The 16,841-nt window shown below is 35.6% G+C and overlaps 1 protein-coding gene across 2 annotated transcripts in view; it reads left to right on the forward strand.

Moving 5' to 3' along the window:
- The window catches only part of prkcz (protein kinase C, zeta), a 206,199-nt gene that overhangs the window by 165,519 nt on the left and 23,839 nt on the right, over positions 1–16,841 (forward strand). For both annotated transcript variants that reach the window (XM_056463849.1, XM_056463850.1), the window contains 5 exons: positions 2,573–2,708; positions 2,859–2,946; positions 3,601–3,720; positions 5,870–5,949; positions 9,523–9,612. In XM_056463849.1, coding sequence (XP_056319824.1) covers positions 2,573–2,708; positions 2,859–2,946; positions 3,601–3,720; positions 5,870–5,949; positions 9,523–9,612 — 514 coding nt within the window. The remainder of the gene's footprint in view (positions 1–2,572; positions 2,709–2,858; positions 2,947–3,600; positions 3,721–5,869; positions 5,950–9,522; positions 9,613–16,841) is intronic.

Below are 16,841 nucleotides of genomic sequence, written 5' to 3' on the forward strand. Positions count from 1 at the left end.
ATTTTGTTTGTGCATCATAGCACCAAACGGGGTAACCGAAAAAGGGCAAGGAGGCAGGGTGTGAGCAGAGTTACAGATGCCTGCTAGCATTTTACATAGACGGAAAATTGCTTAATACTTCAATACCTGCGACTCGTTTGTGTTCTAACCACATGCGCTTGGTTGTATACTATTTCAATAAAGTGTTTAGTCTTTTAAAAACACTGTTGTAATACACTGAGCCACTTATGACACTGAGTGTCACTTATGACACTTTTCTACACTCTCAGAAAAAATGGTACAATGTTGTAGCAAAGAATGTACAAATCCTTGTCACTGGAGCAGTACCTTTTTATGGAACAGAATTGTACCTTAAGACATAGAAACAAAGTTGTACCATTGCAGTTTGTAACTTTAAGGACAAGATTTGTACCATGCATGGGGAGACAAAATGTACCATTGGTTTTTAAAACCTGCAGATACAATAGTGTACCTTCATCAAAGGTACAAATCTGATCCATGAAGGTATCACTACAGTGAAAAGACTCTTTGTACCTTAACAGTGTCAAATGTGTTCCTTTAAGAACTGTTTAAAGGCATTTTGCTATCCAAAATGTGTCAATTTATTTTCAGTAAATATAAAACATCAAATACATTTTTAAACATTTTAATGTTTTTTTTTTAAGTTTCTTTATATGTAAATGCACCTTTTCCATTTACAATAAAGAATAAAAAAATACTTTAACATAAATCAAAAGATCTATTTTTTGCTAAACATTTCACAACACTTTTCACAAAAATGTTACAGAAATACATTCTCCCCTGTACAGTGTTTTTTTCTCCAGTTTTTTCACACAATACCTTTGTAAACACTTAAGTAATTTAATTTACTTAATTTTAAAATATGAATAGAATTACGCAAAAGTATTATAACGAGATATGCACAATGTTTGATTAGTTTTACAATACGAAAATCTCTGCATGTTTGCATATGCAGGACTTTTGCCAGCTCACGTGCGTAGTGGAAAGCAAACGCCGAAAGATGTGGATATCAATAATGAAGTGTATTTATCCGAAAATGCTTCCCAAATGTTTATTAAAATGCCTTAAATGTTTAGTTTACAATATAGTTTTGTATTACCAGTTGTTTTGTATTATAGAACTTAATAATTAATGTTTATGAGTTTCTTTAAACATATGCTTTTAAATGATGATTCATGTTTTAATATGGAAATTATTCATAAAATCACTTTGCCTTTTCAGTAATATTTACTTTCATAGATATTGTAATAAAGGAGTTGTCCAACACTTATGTATCTTTTTTATGAGAACAATTGTGTACCTTCATTTCAATTGTACCATAAAAGGTACAGAACAGTAGCATAAGGCGTCTTTTTTGTACCATATAAGGTACAAATTTTACAAAAATGTTATTTGTGTACCACCATGTATCTTTTTTTCTGAGAGTCTACAGGAGGAAAATGCAAATTACTTCCAAATATTTTAAATATGGTCTGTGTTAGTAAATGCAAGGCTATTTATTAAATACAGGCATAAAACTGAATGACAACGTTTCAGATAACTGTTCTATAGTCTACAGCTAATCAATCTGTCAGATTCTGGAGTGCATTCCAGTTCTAAATAAAATTATAAATGATAAATAAATTATCTTAAATAAATACATTTTAGATAAAAGAATATAAGAATTTCCCCTTACCTGGCAAATGGAGGCCACTTGAATGGTTTGTGAGCACTAAGTGCACAGCATTTCATTTTATCTGATGATTGATTGTAAGAAAAAATCCCAAAAGGCAACTGACTGTGTAAAGCCACATAAAACAAAACAAAAATAGGATATATATGCCAAGTTCAGTGGCTAATCAGCCGGAATCAGCTGAAGTGATATGACGGCAACCAGCGAGACCTAGCTGTCACTCAAGTGGCCACGCCCTTAATTATGCAGACTCAATATAACTTATTATAAATTAAACGGATGAGTTATGAAAAAGATTTTCCCCCTCACAGTTGTCATAAAGTGTAATATTAGCCATATAGACCAAAATATTTTTTGTACCAGACTTTAAACACTTTTTTTCTGCTGTAAAGTTGGCCATTTTAACATTGGGGTCAACAGAAATGTGCTCTATTTTGGAGCCAGGCCTAGTGGAATTATGATGAATTGCAGTTTCAATTACTTCTGTATTTGCTTTACGGGGGAGTGCGGGATGTTGCTGCTGAAACACTACCAAAATCTGAACATTGTGTGAAGTCAGGTTCAAAATAATTTTTATACAATATTAAATCAAATATATACTATATAACACTAACAAAATCTGAACATCGTGTGAAGTCAACTTCAAAATATGTTTTAAATATTTTTTTGACATTTGCAGGATTTTTTTGCCTGCAGCATCCTGCCTAAAATAGAAAACAGTGGTTCTTAATTGCAATAATATTATTGTTTTACTGTATTTTATGTAGGCTTTGGTGAGCATAAAACATTTTGTGAGCTGTTGAATGTGTAATTCAACATTATCAGTTATTTCTGACTGTTTTGATGTCAATGAAACCTCTTGTTTCCTGTTTCCTACAGATTTTATGCTGCTGAAATTTGCATTGCTCTTAATTTTCTGCATGAGAAGGGCATTATTTACCGGGATTTAAAACTGGACAATGTACTATTGGACCAGGATGGCCATATCAAACTCACAGACTATGGCATGTGCAAGGTGCAATTTCATGCTTTTCACTTAGTGCTTAGTTGAATTAATAGTAATAGTGATATTAGTATTCTTACTGAATCAAAGTATGCTGTATACACACAGTGTGAACATCATAACTGTTAATTATTATTATTTGTTTTGGGCTTTTTTTAACAGGAGGGAATCAGACCAGGTGACACCACCAGCACATTTTGTGGGACGCCCAACTACATCGCCCCCGAGATCCTAAGGGGAGAGGATTACGGTAAGAGTGAATCAAATCAAATTTTGCAATGTGGATGTAAGATCTTTCCTGTGAATGTGTCAAGACCAATGTGTTTATGACCATACATTAAAATAAAAAAGGGATATCAGGTGGTTTAATCCACTGTGGTGACCCTGATAAATCAGAGACTAAGCTGATGAAAAATGAATGAAAGTTAGCATCAAGCAACATAACAAGATTGATTTGTATGACTAAAAATCAAGGTAGTAAAAGAGACCAAAAGTCTTCGCAGCTTTAATTTACAAAATTGCTCACTCTTACCTAAACATTTATATTAATAACTTTTGACAGGGTAACCGTGGATCCGTAAAAAACTCTGTAACTATGTAAGAAAATTTTGTGAAGAATACACTTTATTATAGCTTTTGACATTTGCGTCAAACTGAACATTAGCAAATAAAGAACTAGAGATGCATCGATCATCTGACTAAGAACTGGCATTGGACGATTTTTCACATGACTGACCTGACTGGTGATTCTGCTGCATCCCAATTATTGTTATTAGTTATTATTAGTCATCTTAAAGAACATTTCCTCTCTATATATAATAAAGAGTGTTAAGGATGGTTATAATTAATGTATTTGTGTAAGGACTGTTAAGATCACTCTGCTAAATTTATGATCGTGTCTCAGGCTTCAGTGTGGACTGGTGGGCTCTTGGCGTGCTCATGTTTGAGATGATGGCGGGTCGATCGCCCTTCGACATCATCACTGACAATCCTGACATGAACACAGAGGAGTATCTCTTCCAGGGTGAGTCCTCCTTAATCAAGCTTAATTTCTAAACCATTTGCTGTGTATTCAATTTTTCTCACTTACCAAAGCCAGATTTGATGTATTTGGCATTTGTCTTATTGAAAACTATTTATCTTTCTATATTTAATTAAAAGCATTCAATTCTTTATAAATCAATAGAATGTTATATAATTATTAAAAAGGAGTTAAACCTTTTTTAGATGATTATTTTTAAATGATTCAAGACAGCTATGACAATACTGTATAAAAGTGAAAACTATTCAAGGTATAACAGCAGTGAGATTATCACTTAAATTACTTCATAATAATATTTCTCACACATTCCACGAATATTCATTCACATTCCAGGAATTCTTATTTCTATAGTATTTTTCAAGAAGTCTCAAAGAGCTTTACAATAGAACTGTACAATGAGGAGTAAAAAAAGAGAAATGTCAATATTAAAACTGTTAAATAAATACAATTTAGACATAAGCAAGTTCATGTTTTTAGTTATTTTATTAAGTGTGCCAGCTCACGTGCGTAGTGTGAAAACCTTTTTTGTTTTCTATGTTTTTCTATGTATTTATTCTATGTTCTATAGTGGCATTTAAAACATATAAAATTTATGATAAACATTAAACCTGAACTTATTTATATAGAGCAAAATTGAAACTAGTGGCATGGGGGAAATTCGCCATACAAGTACTTGACAATCTCTGTGCATGGTTTGCTTCTTTCATGTGAATTGCATTATAAAAGTTGCTTTGTATTATAAGCCACAACTCAATTCATGAAAATCTTTTTTTTTTTTACTTATAGTCCCAAAAATACAGTACATGTACAGCTATTGAGAAATTTAGGGACCACTTGAAAATTCTCGGTTTCTCTGGATTTACTAGATTTATTAGTAAAGGGTTTGATTAAAATTGTAATATTTGTTTCATTCTACAAAAAGCATATCTTCCTAATTTCAATTAAATATTGCCAAAACATGGCCAAAAACCAAATATGTTCATTAGTAGTAACTGGAAATCAGTATTTAGTCAGTACCCACCAAACACTGATTCTTCTGAGGGTAAAAGTTTGGTATTGATCTGTCTACAAATAAGGAATATAATATTTTATTTTGATCAGTTTTGGTTATATCTGGATTTGAAACTTGAAAGAAATGTTCTTCTTCTTATTAATAATAATATTTCAAATGCAAAACTATACACATCTTAAATCCTGAGAGACTTTTCCAGTGGCCTTTGATTTTTTCCCATGGATTTTTATACCAACAGAACATTTGCATGTCGCTCGTTCATCCGTCCTGGCATTTGTGTCATTCCTTCATGAGGCATTCTTTGGTCCCCCATTTCGTCACCTCTCTTCCTCCATCCAGAGCAGAGCCTGTGTGTTCATCTGCTTCTCTGTCTGTTCTGTGCTGCTCCAGCCGAGAGGCCAGCGTGATCCTGGACCACTCTCATTCATACAGACACACACACACGCCAACATGGAGCTCTCTCCACCACCGGAACTACATCCCCCTTCATCCAAACCTCAGTTCGGCCATATGTCCCACTCCAGCCTCCCCTCGGCCCGAACACCGGTGCTCCGTCGCCCACCCAAGAGCAGGGCAGATGCTGGCACCACCGCGCCAACACTTCAGCCGCTTCCGGGCCGCCGTCCAAACCGCGTCACAGCAACGGGGCAAGACCCAAATCCCTTTAGCTTTTCACTCGGAAAAGAAAACAAACAGGGGATGCGGGCTTCAGAGAGGGAAAGATAAACGCTCGTCTGCGCTCCGTCTTTCAGAGGAGATGAAACTGAACAGGCTTTACTTTTGGACGACGGCCTGAAATACGCAACTGTAAAAGAAATCCAAAAAAAAAGCAGGGATGAGACGTATTAAAAAGACACATTCTTCACATTCTGTGGGGTGTTTTAAATCCACTTAACACGCAAAGGAATGTTATGAATTTACAGAAATAAACACGAAGCGCGGAGGAATCTTTTGATTGAGCGGTGAAGGGTTTATTCAGGCGTCTGTAGTGTGTGGGTGTTTGAGCGAGAAATTGTGTGTGTGTGTGTGTGTGTGTGGGTTAAAGCCTGTCTCTGTCGAACACGACTGTGCAAGAATGACTCACACTCTTTTATCTCCTGTTTTTTTAATTTTTTCCAGTCATTTTGGAGAAGCCAATTCGGATTCCCAGGTCATTGTCTGTTAAGGCAGCGAGTGTGCTGAAAGGTTTTCTGAACAAGGTGAGAACTTGGGTAGATTTGAATGCGAACAAACACACACACACACACACACACAAAAATGTGAACGCAGAGTTTGGACATAGTAATGCCATTCAGCACAGCTAAACTGGTGTAATTGTATAGACGCAGACTTGTGTTTCAGCTTTTCCAAATATTTTTCAGGTTTTCCAATATCTTGAATGTATTGAAGGTGCTTGGATAAAGGAATCTGTACAGATATTTCAAAACTGTCTTACCATGAACTTCAGGGTCACAGTTCTATCGAAGTTATACTGTAAGTCGTTGTTAGTTCAGATTTAGAATTTTTTATTTTTTTACAAAAACCCTGTTTATGTGAAGAATTTATTGACTTTATTCCACTACCAACATTCCTGAAATGAGACACACCAATCAGAGAAGTGTATCTTAGAAACACGATTTACAGTAATATTCAGAGTGGTGTCGTTTTGTAGAGTAACGGTAATTAAAATTAATGTTAGCAACTGATATTTTCAAATAATTGCAATGTTTTTAGCTAGTTTGATTAGTTAAAGGGTCACGAAACCCCCCTCTTTCAGTTCAAGTCTACCTCGGAATTTTTTCAAAAAGTGCTCCATGATGGGCGTGGAGAGCAGAGGGAGGAGTGGGCGTGGCCAGCAGAGCAGGGGAAAAAGAGGGGAGCGAACAACTGTTGTCAGTTTGATCACAAAATGAGGCACAAACCATGAGGAGACCCATGATTATATAGTTTACAAAGTTAAAATGCAAAAAAAAAAAAACTAAGTAATTTAATATCCTGCTACATATATTGTTTGAAATTTTAAATAGGCCTACACATAACCTCAATTTGTTATATCATTATAAAGATAATCATGTTTACATAAATGCTATAAATGAGGTGGAATTCTCTTGTCCTGAATCTCCGGGTCTGAATGCAGACACAGTGGATAGCAGTGCAGCAGGTCTCTTGCCATGTCTATTTCAATCATTAGCCTTACCTGTAATCTGGAGGATTTTAAACATATGCCAAACACAGCAGCACGGATATAGGCGATGTGTCTGAATGGTAACAAACTCGACTGATAAAAGACAAAGTCCGCCATTCTCCAATTCTCGAACAGCTCTTACGAACAAAATGCTTGCTGCAAACCAACAGCTTTGCTGTATCGGCCCTGACAGCATCGCGGAAAAAAAAAACATGCAACAAACTCCATGGATCATTGAAATAAAACACATACGACCCTTTATGAATGGCTAAATGCTGCGTGTCATGGATGGACGCGGTCTCACAGCTTGCCTTTGGAAAGCATGTGCTCTTATAAATAATTAAGAAGCAGGGTCTTCTTATAGGATAAGAGTACTCAGCTATGAATAATAATGAGAAACAGAGATGTCATCACTAAACAGGCAAATCAGCTCTACGTCACTGATTTTCATCCCATCCCAAGAATGATTTTAATCCCGGAAGATGAAATTAGCTGACAAAAGCTCAAAATGATCCAGTTTTCCCCACAATTAAAGCTGACAGGTGCTAATGTTGTCTTAATTGATACTCAACACACACAAATCTGTTAAAATCTCAAAAAATGTACTTCAGGGTGTCCTGAATCTTAAAATATTTCATGTTAGTTGTTTTTATTAAAAATGTTGTCAATTTGATTCAAGGTGGATTTTCTGAATATTTGTATTTGAGCTAAATTTTTGCAAATAAATTAATAATAATAATTTCAAAATAATATTTTACAATACACGCATTCATATAGAATCAAAAAAGTATTTATACATTTTTCTATAAATTAAGCTGTACATTGGCTCTTAAAAATTACATGTGAAATGACAAAAAAAACATGCTTATATACTAATATGTCCACTACCTGACAAAAGTCTTGTTGTCAATCCCAGTTGTAAAAGCAACAAATAGTAACTTGACTTCTAGTTGATCATTTGGAAAAGTGGCAGAAGGTAGATTTTTCTGATGAATCATCTGTTGAACTGCATCCCAATCATAACAAATACCGCAGAAGACCTATTGCAACCCACATGGACCCAAGATTCTGAAAGAAATCAGTCAAGTTTAGTGAAGGAAAAATCATGGTTTGGCATTACATTCAGTATGGGGGTGTGTGAGAAATCTGCAGAGTGGATGGCAACATCAACAGCCTGAGGTTTCAAGATATTTGTGCTGCCCATTACATTACTAACCACAGGAGAGGACAAATTCTTTAGCAGGATATCGCTCCTTCTCATACTTCAGCCTTCACATCAAAGTTCCAAAAAGCAAAGAAGGCGCTCCAGGATTGGCCAGCCCAGTCACCAGACATGAACATTATTGAGCATGTCTGGGGTAAGATGAATGAGGAGGCATTTAAGGTGAATCCAACCAATCTTGATGAACTCTGGGAGTCCTGCAAGAACGCTTTCTTTGCTATTCCAGATGATTTTATTAAAAGTTATTTGAGTCAATGCAGAGATGTATGGATACAGTCTTCCAAGCTCATGGGTGTCATATACAATATTAATTCTTTTTCCTCTGTACCATGCCTTTATATTCTATACTGTACATTATTTCTGTTAAGTGACAAGACTTTTGTCTAAGCAAAGTCAGGCCTTACTGTCCTAATTAAATAATTAAAAATCAAGGCATAATCATATTTAATTTTAATAAAATAAGAATATTCTAGAGGCCTCTGCCTTTCACATAAGCCACTTTTGATACCAAATGATCAACTAGAAGTCAAGTTATTTTTTTTATTTTGTTATTTAAGAACAATATATATTTAATATTATATATTATTTATTTATAAATAATAATAATTACAATGTACATCATGTAGTCTTTTAAATATTCCAATACAATTATTTGATGTAAAAATAAAAGCTGAAGTATAAATAATCTATAGAAGAAAGTAGTTATGTGATAACCAAACTTAGACTGATTAAATTACATCACACAGAATTCTTTGGGTAATGAGTAGTTTATTCTCTTCCCACTTAAAACTTGATCACTGTTGTGCTCCATTAAACCAGAAGAGACAGATGAGAAACAAATAGTCTCTGAGGGAGGAAAAAAAAACCCTCATAATAATCCATTGCACAGTGAGGGTTATAAATGAGGGTTTTAACTCTACACAAACATGCACGCACACAGTCTGCCTCTGATTGGACTAATGTATGTGCTAAAATAAGGAGGGTCATCATGATGAAGATCAGCTCTCGAGGCTCCCAATGCATCTGTGTGCGTGTCGGCTTGATTAAATCTGTGAATAATGAAGCGTTTTCCTTTAATCGTCAAGACAAATTGCGTTTATTGAAGCTCTGGGGTTCCTCAAACTCACCAGCAGCTTGTAATCAGTGTTATCAGGGCTCTTAGCCACTGCTGCCTGATTCATGGGGATTAAATGAGCGTAGATCAGCACAGCGAGTCTTTCCCAGAGCCCTGAATCTTCAGATAATGTCAGGATAAAGTTCACTACATATGCTAATTGTTTTGGGTTAAACTTCAGTCTTTCATCAAATGAGGTTGTGGTGTTGTTGAGGTTGACCAGATTTGTTTTTCGTCTGATATGTTGCTAATACTGTGTGTGTTGATTTCAGGATCCGAAAGAGAGGCTGGGATGCCAAGTTCAAACCGGATTCACTGACATCAAGTCTCATACATTCTTCAGAAGCATAGACTGGGACCAGGTAAGCTTTTTTACCATTTTTGTATTTTTGGAGGTCAAAATGTACTATAATATTTAAACTTCTCAACTTAAACACAGGGCGACATGGTGGTTGCTGGTTTGAGTCCCAGATGGGTCAGTTGGCTTTTGTGTGTGAAGTTTACATGTTCTGCGCTATAGGCCGTATTGTTTGAGTGTGTATGGATTTTTCCCAGTACAGGGTTGCATCCATTGTGTAAAAGGGCATCTGGAAGGGCATCCATTGTGTAAAACATATGCTGGTTAAGTTGGCGGTTCATTCCGCTGTGGCGACCCCTTGATAAATAAAGGGACTAAGCCAAAGGAAAATGATTGAATTCACTTCACACAGTCAGTTTCCATTTACTCACTACTCACTGATTTTACAAAGATTTTAAGATTGTGTAATAATAATTTACAATAATTGTTAGAGCCGAACGATATATATTGTTTGAGCATCGATATTGCAATGTCTGTATCTGCAATAGTCACATCTCAGGATTAGATTATCTATTAAAGATTAAAGATAAAGATACTATTAAAAGGCACCTATGGTAAAAAATCTGCTTTTCAAGCTGTTTGGACAGACATGTGTGTAGGTATAGTGTATAGATCATCATATTGGTGTGATATAAACACACACAGTCCTTTTTTGTTTCAGTTTAACAGCATAAAAACGGTGGACCAATTGGAGATTTCAGATCGACTGCAACTTGACGTAGGAGTGCGGTCTCCCCGCCCACCAATATTGATTGACAGGCGCGCATCACCATATCCTCAGTTTGTTGTTTCACGTCCGCCATTTTCAGCGTGTGAGTCAAAGCGATGTCACTAAAGGAACACCCTTGCTCTATCTTTAGATGTAAGGGTCATTGGGCTTAACACAAGATCAACATTCACCACATGATTGCTCTAATCAGAATTATTGTTTGTAACTTAGTTTGTTTGTAGGTAGATTTGCAAACCTGTACTTTTCATTGCGTCTACCTTGAACTTCAGCCATTTGCATTTCTCACGGTCACAGAAGCTCCCTGTGATCTTAACTAGGTGCAGCTGGAAAGTGCGAGCGCGTTGTCTCACATGTGCGTCCCTCCATAGGAAATAAAATAATGAACTTACCTGCAGGTCGCACACCAAAAAACGCCGCTCGGTGACGCTCAGCGTCGCGCCACGCAGTCCCATGCATTTCAAAACTCTAAACATAGGTTTCTTTCAGGGTACACACAACGGTGCTTTAAGTCGGCGGCTGTCCGCGGCACCCAGCCACGATTCGGGACACTTCATAATTCTGCCGTGCCACAGAGCGCCATCTGAATAGTTTCATTTTTAATAACATCCGAATGTGCGTGTCTGAGTGTCGCGGCTCTGGTGCCTCAGTCAAAGTTAATTCAGTGTGCGTGGTTATTAGTCTCGGTGTACAAGCTCGGAACTTTAAACTAGCACACAGTTGGCTGTAAAACTATACAAAGACACAAATGATTTTGTATTCTCTGCTTGATCTGTGTTCGAGTCGTACATGTACGGCTGAATGCTGGTCCTCTCACTCATGTTGCTTCTCTCTGTCTGCCTGTCTGTTGCCAAGCACAGAGCAGGGAAGCTCTTGGCTCCGCCCTTTTGTTACGTTGGGCGGGAAGTTGAAACTAATTTTCATGTGAAGCAACACACCCCTAAAACAGCGAGCTGTGTACACGCCCCCAAAATGACACTTTTAACCCATTATAATAAAACAATCTGAATTGTGTTATGAACTAAACCTAAACTGGCACACTCAGAAGAACCATAATATTAATATTAAATCATAAAAAAGGGGTAATGTAATTTCAATCTTTGTTTGGCATAAAAGTTAAGATTTTTTTTTTTCATTCATTCAGTCATTTTCCTTCGGCTTAGTCCCTTCCCATCAGGCACACAACAGCATAAGGCATTAATATTAGGTTAGATTTAGGTCATGATGTCAGGAGACCAAAATTCAATTTTTAGTCAGCGTCTAAGGACAACATTATTTTGACATCCAATATCGACATCAAATTACATTGATATTTGGTTGATTTTAGGTTGTGTTGGAAAGTGACCAAAATCCAACATTTGATAGATGCCATAGTGGTAACGTCTACACAATGTCAAGGTGTAACGTGATTAGATGTTGATATTTGGTTAATTTTACATTTAAAAAAAAAAAAATTGTTGAATGAACATGATTTAATCGTAGCACCCTTTATGCATCTAATCCAATCAAGTAAACGTGAACTGCTTTGAACATGTTGTATGAACACAAAGCACATTTGTAGTTAAAACATGGTTTCAATGTCAGTCTAACTTCTTTGCAACTAATTGACTCAAAATGTTTGTATTGTGTTATTCTAATTAAAATGATTCTAATTTACTCAATGTAACACTAAAGCTTTACTTTAACAAAATTATGTCTTGTTAAATCAGCTAGTAAATTTCTTGTTCAATATTGTTGTTTAAATTAAATTTTTTAAATGACAATACTATGAAGCAAGATTTAAAATTAAGTAATTCAACACAAAAAGGACAGAAAACATGTTATATATATATATATATTTCTTTTATTATAGCCTTTAGCAGGCACCAATCACATTTAAACAAATTTCTTCTTTAATATTCTGATACAAAATGTTATATAATATCCAAAATTGTAATATGTAACATAAAATGTATAAAAAACATTTAGCCAACAAAATAACCTTGGCTCTTAAGAAAACTGATCCCCAAGCAATACCTGTAGGACGTTAACATCATTTTTTTTTTACCAATTGAGTTTAAACAGCTTTCTTCACTTTGGTACTCCTATTCAAAATGTAAAAGTATAAAATGTATAGGAAACATATAGCCAACAACATAACATGCATAACATTCAAGCTCTTGGGAAAACCAATTCCCAAACTATGCTTTAGGACACTAATCTTATTGGGAATATGTAAGGCAAACCTTGGCCTAATAAAAACAAACCAACAAATACAGTAACATTGCGTGACAATATTTTAGTATTAAATATTTAACAAATATGAATTAGCAAAAAGCTTGCTGTTGTATCACATGAAAACATTCACATTTGGAAAACACGCGGTGAAACTTCTTCTTGTTGTTTTCGTATGGTGACATCCAAACGCACTACCGCCACCTACTGATATGCGCGAAGTGACTCTCCAGAGTGAGAGTTGTCGATTTGAAGCGTCTCAGTCTCATTGAATCAACATGTTCTGATCAAATTCATTTGATTATTTCTTGATTCAGTTTCAAATAACATGAATTAATCATTTAACATACGTAAACTTGATTTGTTCTTTTCAATCTGACAAATTTTTATTTTGTAAATCCAATACATGCCTAGTTGATTTTTTTGAGTGTAGGTTGGACATTGGACATTGACGTTGGCCTGATGTTGGGTTATGACGTTAACCCGATTTTCATTTCCAAACAAAATCCAATGTTGGGGTACGTTGGGGTACAACGTCAATGTGAAGTCATGTTGACGCCCTGTGCCTACAGGGTTATTTATCAGGCATATGCATATGTTTTACTCAGCGGACACCCTTCCAGCCGCAACCCAGTACTGGGAAACACCCATACACATTCATATTCACACACACATACTCTATATCCAATTATAGTTCATATAATTCACCTATACTGCATGTCTATGGACTGTGGGGAAACCAGATCACAGGGAGAACATACAAACTCCACACAGAAATGCCAACTGGCCCAGCTGGGACTCGAACTAGCGACCTTCTTGCTGTGAGGCGACAGTACTAACCACTGAGCCACCCTAAGATTTTTTTTTTGTTCTCTTTAAAATAAAAGTTGCTGATCCAGCTTAAACCAACTCCATATGATGTTCCTAAATCCTGCTATTTTAAGCAGGGATTGCAGCAGACTTTTCAGACTCTCCAAGTTGTTTATGAGCTGACTTTGGTTGGAGAGGGATGTAGTGAGTGTCCATTGATAGGTGTGTGATCCAGCAGCAGAAATGAAAGAGAATATCAAATGAGGTTCAGCCTTTGCTGAAGCGGCACAAGGTTTAAGGGGGGATGTTAATTAGTCTGGTATAAATGATGCACACAATGCTGAAACATGAAAGTCAGAGAGAGAGAAAGCATACAATATTCAGGAGCTGCAGAAAACGGTGTGTGTGCGTTTGTGTGTAATGAATGAATTAGTATATGTATTACAGAGAGGTACAGAGGCGATACAAGATGAAGGTGAAAAAAGTTTGGTTAATAAACTTGTAGTTAAACTGTAATATATATTTCATCACAGAATCTTCACCTGTTGAGTTTTGAAGCAAATAGCTGTATAGAATAGATTTCTATGTTGAAATCACATGCAATCATTTACTGAATCATCTTATTTGAACAATTAGGTAGGTCAAATTAGGCAAATTAAGTAAAATTTTAAATAAATCGTATAACAAAAGGGCAGTAAATAAATAATAGTACAAATATAAATAGATAAATGAATGAATGAATAAACGAATGAATGAACGAATGAATGAATGAATGAATGAATGAATGAATGAATGAATGAATGAATGAATAAATAAATGACTACCCTTTTGTTATATGCTGTTATAGTTTTATTTTATTTTATATATTTTTTGACATTTATAAAAAAAAAAATTACTTTACATGTGGGCAATCATGTTAGTTGGCTTTTTTGGGACAGACAGAGTATAACAGCATCTTATCTCAAAACGTCACCTGTAGAGAGAACTTAAATATTTTGGGTTGTGCCTACTTTGAGTATTTTTTATTAGCATTTTTTAGTCCGTTTTCCTGTGAGGTAGTGCACCCACATTAAGCTTTTTGCCGTTTGGATGTCCGCCCTTGGACTGTTTTTGTTAAAAACCAAGATCTACCTCCATTTGTTCTCACTCAATATAGTGTTTCATTTAAAAATACTTTGTTAAAATGTGAAACTCAATTTTCATGCTCATTTTTGAAGTTGTTCATGGAGCGTATTTCATTCATTCAGTCTGAAAGGCTCTCAAAGCATACGTCCGTGACCAAAATGCAGTGATAATGTCAGTTTGTCCTGTTGTTCAGCGGTAATAGAAGCCGTAAATTCTCTATTCTAAAATAGAGATTTCAGGTGTTCTTTAGGACAAAAAAACCCTTTAATTATAGAAAATATCCCTTCTATCCCTTCTGCACTTGTGTTTTGAACCAGCTTTGCAACACCTAGTTGAACCCCTGGGTGTCAATCTTACATACTGCACCTTTAAACTTTGCGAAACTTCAATGAAGAAGATGTGACTATTGCAGATTTGCACATTGCTATGTCGATGCTGAGGTAACACATGTATGTTGTGCAGTCCTTGTATACATCATAATATGGAAATTAAGAACTGTTACCACTTCCATTACTTTGCCACTTGTCCTATTGTGTCATTTGAATTCCACAATTTCCCTTCCAAATAAGTGCAGAGAGACAGCATGCAGATTCAGTCTGACTCATAAAACTGCAGAGGCAGCAAACGAATGTTTTCTTCACTTTATCATCTGCACTTGTACGGCACATCTTCACAATATGAGTCCTCAGCCAGGTGTTCAGCTGCGATCTGTCGCGTTTTATTAGCAGTAATTGCGGTTCGCATTGGCTGGCCGTGTGTTTCCTGATGTGCAGCTCAGAGGGTTGACAACGTGGAAAGGAAATTATGCGCTCTAGAGTTCTGTCACTAACTCAACATGCTTCACTTGCTAGGATTTTTCCGCCACTTTACCAGTGTAATGGATGAATTTGGACATATACACACACACACATACTGTACTTATACGTCAAATGGACCCCCTGAGCTCCTCTAATGAACGGGGTTGCGCTACACTTGTTGTTAATTGCTCATGAATGAATGAAGACATTGATTTGATGCTCAACTCAAAGCACGCAGCCTGTCTAAGTATTACTGCGTCTGCACTGATTTATTCTCTTCAAGTGGATGTTTTCACTGCTGAGCTTCTATAAGAGTTTCTTTGCAGCCTGATATTTCTTTCAGCTTGACCTTTACTGTAAAAGCTGTTATTACCATCTCAGAAGTATGTTTTTTCTTTTAATGATTGAACGTGTGTGTGTGTGTGTGTGTGTTGTGGGGGGGGTGTTGCGCCTGTCTGCGATGAGTTAAAATTTGTCTTTCTGCTTTACCAGATGTCGAACAAGTTTCTTTAACATACCAGTGCACCTTTATGGGGATTTCTATAACTGAGAGAGAACCAGAGCAAAAAAGTTATGTGCACCCCTGCCTTTTGACCTCATTCTTCATGTATGACCGGGCGCAGCCATTGCAAACATTGAAAGTGCACTTCCACATTCAATAGTAGTTGATCTTATTCCCTAAACCTAAACCCAACTTCTACCTCACTAACTATTAATAAACAGATAATTAGTAGTTTATTACGCTAGTAGTGTTAGTTAATGGTTTAGTAATACCATGAATTGTGACCTAAACTAAAGTGTTACCGCTTATTTTAATTAAAATATACAGTTAAAGTCAGAATTATTTGCCACATTGAATTTTCTTTTATATATATATATATATATATATATATATATATATATATATATTTCCTAAATGATGTTTAACAGAGGAAGTAAATTTTTACAGTATGTCTGATAATATTTTTTCTTCTGGAGAAAGTCTTATTTGTATTATTTCGGCTGGAAAAAAGAGCAGTTTTTAGTGTTTTTTTACCACAATTTTAAGGACAAAATTATTAGCCCCTTTAAGCTATATTGTATTTCGATAGTCTACAGAACAAACCATCGTTATAAAATGACTTGCCTAATTACCCTAACCTGCATAGTTAACCTAGTTAAGCCTTTAATTGTCACCTTAAGCTGTATAGAAGTGTCTTGAAAAATATCTAGTGAAATATCATTCACTGTCATCATGGCAAAGATAAAAGAGATCAGTTATTAGAAATGAGTTATTAAATCTATTATGTTTAGAAATGTGTTGAAAAAAATCTTCTCTCCGTTAAACAGAAATTGGGGAAAAAAATAAACAGGGGGGCTAATAATTCTGACTTCAACTGTATATATTTTTTATTCAGCATAATTCACGTTAGAGTTCATTTGGAAAGTCTTTAAAATGTAAAATAACTTTACATTAGATGCTGGGTTGTTGTAAACCAATGTTATGTACAAAACCAACATTGGGTTAATTTTTAAAATGAAATATTACATGGGTGGTCCAGAGTGTATTTTTAAGGCTTG

The sequence above is a fragment of the Danio aesculapii genome, chromosome 8, assembly GCF_903798145.1.
Source record: "Danio aesculapii chromosome 8, fDanAes4.1, whole genome shotgun sequence".
Classification (NCBI taxonomy): domain Eukaryota; kingdom Metazoa; phylum Chordata; class Actinopteri; order Cypriniformes; family Danionidae; genus Danio; species Danio aesculapii.